At 51.9% G+C, this 9971-nt stretch overlaps 1 protein-coding gene across 1 annotated transcript; it reads left to right on the forward strand.

The window, feature by feature from the left end:
* The first annotated feature begins 163 nt into the window (after window positions 1-163).
* Window positions 164-7104, forward strand: LOC100905530 (uncharacterized). Its single transcript, XM_029111297.1, has 19 exons — window positions 164-329; window positions 403-555; window positions 651-718; window positions 798-905; window positions 1062-1149; window positions 1240-1394; window positions 1507-1760; window positions 1926-2108; window positions 2229-2497; window positions 4314-4529; window positions 4624-4749; window positions 4853-4972; window positions 5097-5265; window positions 5586-5742; window positions 5846-5968; window positions 6121-6246; window positions 6444-6598; window positions 6683-6851; window positions 6913-7104. The coding sequence occupies exons 1-19, from the start codon at window positions 164-166 to the stop codon at window positions 7102-7104; spliced, it is 2997 nt and encodes a 998-aa protein (XP_028967130.1).
* The last annotated feature ends 2867 nt before the right edge of the window (window positions 7105-9971 follow it).

Below are 9971 nucleotides of genomic sequence, written 5' to 3' on the forward strand. Positions count from 1 at the left end.
CTCTAACTGCGTGGAGCTTGAGCACGGAAGCCCCGAGGCGGTCTTTCCCTACGGTGGCAGGCCAAGAGAATCGACAGCACATCGTTTCTATTGACGATTTCTTGTCTCCCTCAGATTCTCGTCGGGGCGATCGAGCTTCCCAGCGAACCGCACAAAGTCACCGATGAAATCCTCAGTCCTCGTCATCGGTGCCGGTGCTGCAGGTCTCTCGGCCGCCAGGAAACTCATACGCGAAGGGATTCACAACGTTAGAGTCTACGAGGCTCGCGATCGAATAGGAGGGAGGATATTCACCAAACAAGAGAACATCAATTGTAGGGACCAAGGACGTGCTCCGTGGATTTGATGCAGCGAATTCGAAACGTTTCGGGGATCTCGACTGATTCACTCGATTCATTGCAGTGCCAATATTAGAATTCGGAGCCCAATGGATTCACGGTCAGCTCGGAAATCCCGTTTTCGAGATATGCGAGAGCGAAGGCTTGCTCAGTGATGTGCAGGATCCACTTTACGCCAGGTTCCACCATTGGCAACAACTTGATGAAACTCAGAACGGTTCGATCCTCGCGGTGATTTCCCCGATCCGATAACATGAATTCTCGTGATTAGATTTCACCTAAGCATATATGTATTGATGCCTCGCCTTCCAGAACTCGCTCGTGAAGTCGCGGTTTACTGCGAGGCTGCCATCGAAGAGATCGGAGCGAAGTCTGCGGAGGTGAGGCAAAGAATCGAAGTTTCAAACGAAAGGTACTTCTCGGAACGATCACTCAACTCAGGGCTTAACACACTTGCAGAGCTCCCAGACATCCCGAGAACTCGATGCTCGCTCTCTATATGATTTTCTAGAGAAGAGAATCGAGAGTGACTGGCTCAGCAAAGAGACAGATGAAGGGAGGAAGAAGGTGAGACGACTTCCTGATTTACGTATCTTACGATATCAGTTGATCAGGTATCTGGAATGACCGATCAGAGAAGTTTCGAGCCAGATCCTCCGGTCGACTCTGCTCAGGGCACATAGAATCAGTCTGATGTACAACTATACGCGCCTTTTCCCACAGACGATCCGTTCCGTTTTCGACTGGGTTGTGCGATATGAGAACGAAATCAATGGAGGCGAAGCTCGAAGAGTATCCGCCAAATATTTCGGTAAAATCACTAGCGCCTCGTCCCTGATCAGTATGGTGTCCGTGACCAACCTGCGCCCCTTACGTGAAAGTGGTATGCCTTCATTTCCAGGCGAATATGAGGAGCTCGGAGGCGACCCCGTTACCGCCCTGGGCCCGCGCGGATACAAAGGCTTCCTCTCCGTTCTCTCAGAGGGTATTCCAGAGTCAAAAATTAACCTCGGAGTCGAAGTTACGAAAATTGACTACTCAACGCCAGCGGCCAAAGTAATTTACTCGTGCGGCCAGTGGCTCCGCGTTTCCTCCTGATTCGGAATTCGACGAGTATGAGCCAGGTCCGACTTCTCCCTCCGGTTAGCATTTCTCTTTTTGTCGGCAGGTCACATCGACCCTCGGCGAGCAAACCTTCGATTTCGTGATATGTACAATTCCGCTCGGTGTTTTGAAGCATCGGGAGTCTGAATTGTTCTCGCCGAAACTCCCCGAAGAGAAGCGTCAAACGATCGGAGCGCTTGGGTTCGGGGTGTGCAACAAAATCTACCTCGAGTTCGACAGCAAGCATGTGTTCTGGGAGAACGGCGACTCTTTTCAAATACTCTGGAAGGACGAGGTAGCAGAATCGGAGAGGAGTTGGTAAGTCAGAGTACGCTGTTACTGGACTGCCGACTCGGCCTGAGGTGGGGTTTTCCGATAGATGTAATCGTGATCGGAGTCTGGAAAGCGTGGAAATTGCTTGTTCAACTCCGAAGTCAACTCCGTCAGTGTGTGCCCTGATAAGTGAGTGTTTCGAAATTTCAGGATTCACTGTTTGAGTCGTTTTAATTCAGTAGAACGACACCCGAATGTTTTAGTAGCGTGGGCTGTCGGGGAGAGCTCTTGTTCGATGGAAGACGACTCCGATGAGGAAGTGATCCAGAAGTGCCATGAAGTTCTCAGCATGGTCCTTGGGAGAAGAGCGCCGGCTCCAGTCGCTGTTCAGAGGTCAGAAATGTGTCTGATCGGGAGGGCATCCCCCGCCCGGGGCAAAAATAAATATCTCCCATTGATATCCATTCTGGGGAAAGATGAACTACCGATGAGGTTTCCGTATTTCCATTGCAGATCCAGCTGGTATTCGGATCCGTTCTCAAGGGGCTCTTACTCTTACATTTCCACCGCCTGTGATGAAGATGGCGCGCACCCCTTGTTACCGTCCACTTTAGCGAAACCCCTCGAAGCCGCAGGGAAACCGGTTGTCTGTTTTGCGGGAGAAGCAACTTCGGAAAAGCATTTCTCGACGGTTCACGGTGCTTTTGAGAGCGGCCAACGAGAAGCGGAACGTATCCTGAAGTACATTCAGGAGCATCCGAGCAGTGTCCGGTCGTCTACGTGTAAGTGAACACGGAAGGACCTCGCATTGCATGTTGAGCAATCTCGAAACGCTCGTAGATTGCGATTGTTTCTCGGCTGATTCAAATAAAACTGGCTAGTTACCCCTCGCATGTTTTTTCAATTTCCTCCTTACGCTCGCTAACTCCCTCCAGAAGGCGCTCCGATTCTTCTAACACTCTGTGATTGGATTCAATCCTCTCGCGCGAGTATTCGTCTAGGAATCGAGAACGTGGAGCGACTCCCCACCGCCTCAATAAGATTCCGAACAATGCCCTCGAGGAACCCTGGGCCAGAGGAATGATCATGAGATCTCTCGACTGGAAAGTACTTGTTGGAAGATCATTTTCTTAATTTCCTCCGAATTCGAGGCCTCTCTCCTCAGCAGCGCCGGTTGGTCTCATCGGGATTCCCGCTCTTCTCTTGAGTGATGTCGATAGGCGATCAGATAGGCGCGTGCGTCTCCGCACCAAAACAAATAGAATCTTCCGATAACACACAGACGCTGTTTCTACGAGCAGGGATGAGATAGTCCCGATCGAAAGGTGAACCGCTGAGAAGGTGCCTGTCGAGACATTGGAAAATTTGCATGAGGATGTTCATCTACAAGCAACAGACGTGAGGCTCATGGCGACATTCGGTAAATAATCGCGAGGACTCTTCAATCTCGGTCCTCGTGTTGTGTCTGATGTTGCCGCTGTCAAGCAAGAGCGAGCCTCTTCGCCTTGTGCAATTTTCTTCGATTCGGAAACTTGTTCCTTGAACAAGGGAGCCCTCTCGAGCCAGCAGATGCTGCTAAAACCGGGGAATCTCGCGCGCCCTGTTCCGAAAGAGTGATGTTTGGGCTGAATGAACGCGTGACCCATTCAACGGGCAACTCTGACCTGATTCCATCGCCTGTCCAGAGAGCTGAGACGTGTATCTCTCGAATCCATATATCCATATCCCTTGCCCCATACGCGGGGCAATACGTGTGATCGGATTTCGCCGTTTGAGATGCTCGTCTTCTCTATTCGGCATTCTGCGGAGCTTCCGTCGTTTCCACGAGCTATGAGCCTAGGCGTAGACACAGCTTCCTCTGGCCGCCAGTCCCCCGAAAGGGAACTCATCCGGAGAATCGAGCGGGCAGCGCTCCTCGTGGTCTAGTCCAGAATCGCTGAAGGAGCAGGAAGCAGAGGGTGGGTTATATCTTGCTGAGTTACGGACTTCGAAAACATGCGTGGCGGGAATGCTCCGAAAGTGACAAGGATTCCTCTCAGCTCGAGACGATGCCACTAGGGAACAAAGGTCGATGACTCCGGTCAGCTCAATTATTGCTTCCCAAGAGTGGAGCTCGGCCCCCGCGTGGGCGAGTCGGAAAACAATAATTCTGATCGATACCGGGTTGAATTCCCCGAGCAGTCGGAGCTCTTCGAGACCTATCGAGACGCAGCCCAGCGTCCTGAAGAACGAGTTCGCAAAAGAACGAGAATCCTGTTGAGAGGGGAAGTCGGTCAGGGAGGGGATGCGCATCCGCGAAACCAGGGGTAGTCCATCAGAGTCGCGTCGGGGAACACAATATTCCTCTCAGAGCCCACCTCGGTTTCCGAAAGAGAAGAAACAGCTCGACGCTGTAGAACAAGGTCGAGGGCTTCCGGCTTATTCCGTAAAGGTGCATGATGTCAATCAATGACAGCGCGGTCCTGTACGCAGTCTCGATTCCTGCAGGCCTTCACAGCTCGAGGAGAGGGTGTTCTGGATCCTCGAGTATGGAGAAGGATACAGAGCTCTCTCACAGGAATCGTCGAGAAGTTTTCTGAGAGCGTGTTCGAGTTTCAGATAGGAGCGCGGAGCCCGGGTCGGGAGCATCGACCGAAGTGCTCGAGAAACTCGGTCCAGAGTCTTGTCATCTCCGAAGCCACCACGACGTTATCATCATCGGCGCGGGAGCGGCGGGCCTAGGCGCAGCCTTGCGACTCAACGAAGCGGGCATCGGATTCAAAGTTTTGGAAGCGCACAGCGAGGCAGGTGGCCGTATCCGAACGCATCGTGCAGGTGAGTATTGAAAACCTAGGAAAACTCCGTGAGAAAAAAGCCGAAATGTTCTCTCTGCTGAGAATTTCCCCGCAGCTGAATCCAGTTTTTGCAGGGGACGCCCGTCTGGAACTCGGAGCTCAGTGGGTGCATGGCGAGGAAGATAATGTTCTCCATGAGTACTGTCTGAGGAAAGACCTGCTGACGGACTCGAAAACCGACCGCTCCTTCGAAGGCAAAGGTACGCGGTTCCGAGCTTCTCTGGGCTCCGGTTCCGATTGATCCTCTGTGTGAATCCATACAGGAATCGATGGACGGAGGAACTTCAGATTTCGGAATTACAGGCATATTCCTTCTCCCGGACGGAAATGCGGTGCTGGAAGAAACAATCCAGACCGCAGCCGGGATTCTCCGCGATGTACAGGATGAAGTGTTCTCAATCGGCGACTCGGCCGTTAAGCAAAGTGAGTCAAGACTGATGATCGGGGAACCGGGAAACCTTCGTCAGTCGGAAGGCCACAGCGAGATCCGTTGCTTCATGCTCCGATCACCCATCGGCTCTCATTGATTCCATCTCGGCATTTCCAGGCGAAACCGTCAAGTTTAAATCGATGGGCGACTTGTATCGAACCCGCTTCGAAGAAAGTAGACCAAGGGGGCCTGACTTCGATTCTGTCATGAGAGCCGTAATGGATTGGTTCACCAAATTCGAGATCGTCGACAATGCTTGCAAAGACATCGACAAGCTATCTATAAGGTACGGGGTTACTTTCCGAGAATCGATCTGAGAGCTACTATATGGGAAAAAACACGGTATCCCACAATCATCTTTGGGGCACCCTCAACGAACTGACCGAACATGATTACGCCTATGCGGAATTTCAAACATGCGAGAGCAGATGTTTCGACGACACATCTGGCGCGCAGACATTCGCCCAGAAGCCTGGCGACGTGGATCATATGTTTACACAGAAAGCATGGCTAGTTGTGCCGAGTCCGTCTGATATACCATGAATGAAAGTCACCACCAGAATGTTCCGAAAGCTCCGTGATTTGTAATGTGGTTCGACTTTGCAGAGGATTCGGCCATTACAAGGAATGCTCGGGAAATTATTACGTTAATTTCAAAAATGGTTTCGATTCCTTCACGAGAGCGATTCTACAGTCCCTTCCTGGAGACAGCGTACGATTATCGACCCCCGTGAATCACGTCGAGTGGTCGGAGAAGTCCAAGGTCAGTCTCCAGAATCAGGGCTCTACGGAGTCAATTACCTCGATTTGGACATCCCAGTCCGTCGCTCCTTAGAGGTTTATGCTCGAATTCTATCTTCTCACAGATTCTCAATGTTGTCACGGAGAAGGGAGAGCTTCTCACCTGCAACCACACCATCCTCACGCCCTCGATCCGAGTCCTCCGAGATTTCGACGTCCGACCTGCGCTGCCATCGTATAAACTAGAGGTGAGAGCAACAATGTTCCCGGAGCGCGTGGCGGGAACTCCTGAGACATAGAGACTCATGAAGCTCATGGGACACAGGCTGAATGATCACGAAATGAGGTAGGGAAAAGAACGCAGAGGCTAATCCGGACGCATCCCTTCCGGGATTTCTAGGCTATCGACTGCTTCGGTTTCGACACGATTGACAAAATTTTTCTCTACTGGGAAAAGCCATTCTGGGCCCCGGACACGCTAGGATTACAGATCCTTTGGCCAGAATACGACGATGAGTTCTTCAAGGTTAGTTGAGAGAGGGGAGAAACCGGCCGTCAAGCACACAGGGAGCATCTGGGACCTGGGAGAGCCTTTCGAGCTCGAACGCGCATCATCTGCACAGAAGTGGCTCATACGTGAGCATCGGAATATCCTGATGAAATGCGAGTCGGTCGGGGGCCAGGAAAACCTTCAATTAAGTGTTTTCTGATACCCTAATCCAGGTTCACGGAGAGTTCCTCCGAGGCATTTACGGTTTCGAAAAAGTGAATCACACAGACAACTATCTCCTCACTTGGATAGGCGGAAGCGAAGCCGAAGCGATGGAGGCGCTCCCGGATGAAATCGTAATAGATGGTTGCTACGCTCTCTTGAAGAGGTACGAATACGATCTCAAGCGTGACTGCCGGTGATTTGCAAGGAATGAATAGAGGTCTCCGAGTCTAATTCGTTCTCCTCGTAGATTCGCTGGACAAGTCTTCGATGTGTCACGACCCTCTAAAGCTATCCGGTCGTCCTGGAGCTCGAACCCCTACGTCAAGGGCGCCTACAGCCACAGGGTATTGAGCTTCGATGATGTGCTCGATCCTGTCGAAAAACTCCAGAGACCCATCTGCGAGTCATCGGATGGGGTAATTATCTAGCTAAGAGCGCCTTCGTTGATCTTCTGTCTGAGGCCTAATGAAGCTCGAGCGATTCTACGCCGTGGATGTCGCGGTACCAGAGAACGTGTTACCATATCCGAGTCCCTCTTATTTCCAGACCCCACTGCTACTTTTCGCCGGAGAAGCGACCGATCCGAATTATTTTTCGACGGTACATGGGGCTCTTCGGTCAGGATATCGGGAAGCTCAACGCATAATAGATCATCATGAGAATAGGTGAAGCAAGGTGTTCGAGCTAATAAATTCGAGATATGACTCAGGTTCAGAAACCTCGCAATTGGCCTCGCCCCATATCCGCATCCTCCTCTGTTCTGACCCGATCCCCGATCCCCTACGGACCGGGATATTGTCCTTCGGGATTGATCTCGCGCATGAGAGCGTCTCTGAGTCGCTTCACGTCGAGCAGCTCGAGCCCCGCAGAACTTTAGAGAGTTCGACCACGGGGCTCAAGACTGGCTCTCTCAAGTCAAGCACAATTATTGCTTGAGAGTACTCGGGTCAATCGAGTACCTGAACTATGGAGGTCGGGTCTTCCGTTCTGGTTTCAGCATGCAGCGCGGGAAAACAAGTGAAAGGCAAAAAACGAACGATTCGTTCGTGCGGCCGCCGTGGATTTCGTTCACGGATCGCCGGACGTCGAAATCAGAGATTAGAATCGCAGCCGAGAAACATTAGCGCGGGACTCTCAGTCAGTTCTTGTTTTGATGCTGTTTGCAGACTTTTGAGTAGAAGTCTTACCCTCCGCGACGGCCGAGCTGCCCTTCCCTTGCCCAGTCCTGAGCGGTTTCCGTAGCAACCCGCGTGAATCACGAAGTTACTGTAGCAGCCAACAACAGGCAGAGGGCTCGTCTGGTGGTAGTTCGACAGCGGCTGGAGCTCCTTGAACACGAAAGGGACCTAGCCTCAGAACGAGATGGAGGAAATCGAGCTCGCTCTGAGTCCTACCTCCCAATGAACTATTCCATGAGTGTTCTCTTGTGTGGTGTTCGTTTTGTGACCGCTCCGAAGTGATTTTCTGGTAGGGCGAACGGCAGCACATGGAAGAGAGGAGCAGCCGGCGTTCCACTTGTTGACAATTCCGGATTTTCCAATGCTTCGCTGTCGTTCGATCCGGTGGACAACATCCGGAAGCAAACGGAAACGACGGTGAGTCTGCCTCCGGAGGTCATATCCAGACAAGAATTCATCAACCTACATTTCCATGAGCTTCCCTCAACCTTCGCGCTGATCGCGTAATGAAGCTTGGGGACTTGATCTGTCATCTGCTCCGAAGCATGCCTGTGCGTGGAGTCGCGTCTCCCGCGTAGATCGAAATCATATTCGCTACGTAGTTGAGCGCTCCGTACCGATCGGAGCTCGATTCGTCTCGACGCGAGCTCTCAGTCGGTAGTATCCCTCGATCATTGAGCTGTCTCTTACTCGCGCGGAGCGTCGCCCTTCACGCGGATTTGTACCGCGGATTTTCGCCGTGCGTCTGATACTGTAGAGAAAAGTTGGATGACCGAACTCCTTCGCGCCACTCAGATCTCGAATCGTCAGACGGTTTCCCTGAATTTCACCTGTCAGCATCTCGGTCAAGGTTGAGACGGCGCTGACATGCGCCACTACGACGATAAATCGAGCGCGCGATCCGGTGCTTAGCATGAGCCGACGCGGAGCCGGAACACCTCTTGACTGTTCTAGGTCGATGATGTGCCGATGATTTGTTACCGTGTCAGGAGTCGGTAGCGGTTTTTAGTTGCCTCTGGGGCGGCGCGAATCGCGGATTAACGCAGAAGGAACGCAAGCCGCCACGCCGCGCCGCCAGAAAGATTCTCAACGCACCGTCTTGGTCCTACGTCCGTTTTCGAGTGATTGATTCAGTTGATGAAAATATTCATTGAATACTTGCATACCGACGCAGATTGTCCCGCGAAAGCTACGGTTCTCCGTCCGTATCTTCGTCCGAAACTTGGATCGTCGGACGGGAATCCTGAAGTTCGACTCCCGATGCGAAAAGTCGGTTACGATCAGAGCGTTTCGAGGAACTGCCAGAATCGAGGAAAACTACGCTCTTCGAGCCACGATGACCTCCGCGTTACGCCCGTCTTGTTTCTTCCCCCTGTGATTTTTCGTTTGTTTCATCGAGGGATAATGCTTGTACGTCGCTGCTTTCCATCTTGCCGTGCGAGAATGTTGAGTGGGGCATAAAGATGCTCACGTTTCTTTGTTGAATATATCGCGGCCGAATTCCGATGGGCTACTACTCGCCAGTGATGCTGCCCGTCGGGACAGAATTGCCGCATCCAGAACTTTCACACAGAAGTACGCGCTGTGTTATGCTCCGGAGCCTTGGCGAAACATCCACGGTTCGATTTTGCTTTTCGATGCTCAGGGTCAAGGCGGCAGGGTGTTCGATTCGACGCTGAGTGGCTAGGCAGCAGCTCAGCTTCCGCTGATGTGGATCTACGGGCGGAGACGGGCTTTGTTTTGACTGAGCTTCACTTCTCGTGGGAATTACTTCACGCCGATATTTCTGGTTAACAATGCGGGGATGGCAGCGGGAAAATACGTCGACGATCCCAATCTGTGAGTAATAACAACGTATTCGATGATCGTCACCAAGAATTCATCGGGGAAAAATCACCAGAGGGCTATTATATCCTAATCGCGAGAAGCATAGATCGAGTTTTGATTTGTTGAATGTGAGGTCCGAATCGCCTGCATAATTCATTTTATTCGGCTCAGTCAAGCACGACGAGGACGAATATCGATGAAAGTGCGGTGAGCCATTTGGTGACTTGATTCAATCCGAGTCCCCCATTCGAAGCCGTCACGTCAAGGGGTCTTTTCGCTGTGGGCGGCGAAGATTTTCGAGATACCGAAGCCTCGAAACATGTAGGCATGCTCGATTCAGAAACTACGCTTGGCGGCATTCCTGTCAAAGTGAGCTGATCGATTTAGTATTGTAGAAATCCCGGCGATTCGCTCCTCCGCCTGCGGACTCGATGATGACTCTTACTGTCCCCAACCATCCTACGGAAATTCTGAGAAAGCTCTCCGTCGTTCCCGCCTGCCCGCTGAGAGAAGAGTCTGCCTGTGAGCTCA

This window comes from Galendromus occidentalis, unplaced genomic scaffold, assembly GCF_000255335.2.
Source record: "Galendromus occidentalis unplaced genomic scaffold, Mocc_1.1 scf7180000077430, whole genome shotgun sequence".
Lineage (NCBI taxonomy): Eukaryota > Metazoa > Arthropoda > Arachnida > Mesostigmata > Phytoseiidae > Galendromus > Galendromus occidentalis.

Excerpts from the sequence above, each read along its gene's own strand:
- LOC100905530 (XM_029111297.1), top strand. The coding sequence starts at position 164 with ATGAAATCCTCAGTCCTCGTCATCGGTGCCGGTGCTGCAGGTCTCTCG. Across the intron at positions 4,530-4,623 it reads TATCCGAACGCATCGTGCAG|GGGACGCCCGTCTGGAACTC; the intron begins GTGAGTATTGAA and ends CAGTTTTTGCAG. Across the intron at positions 6,852-6,912 it reads TCTGCGAGTCATCGGATGGG|CGATTCTACGCCGTGGATGT; the intron begins GTAATTATCTAG and ends ATGAAGCTCGAG.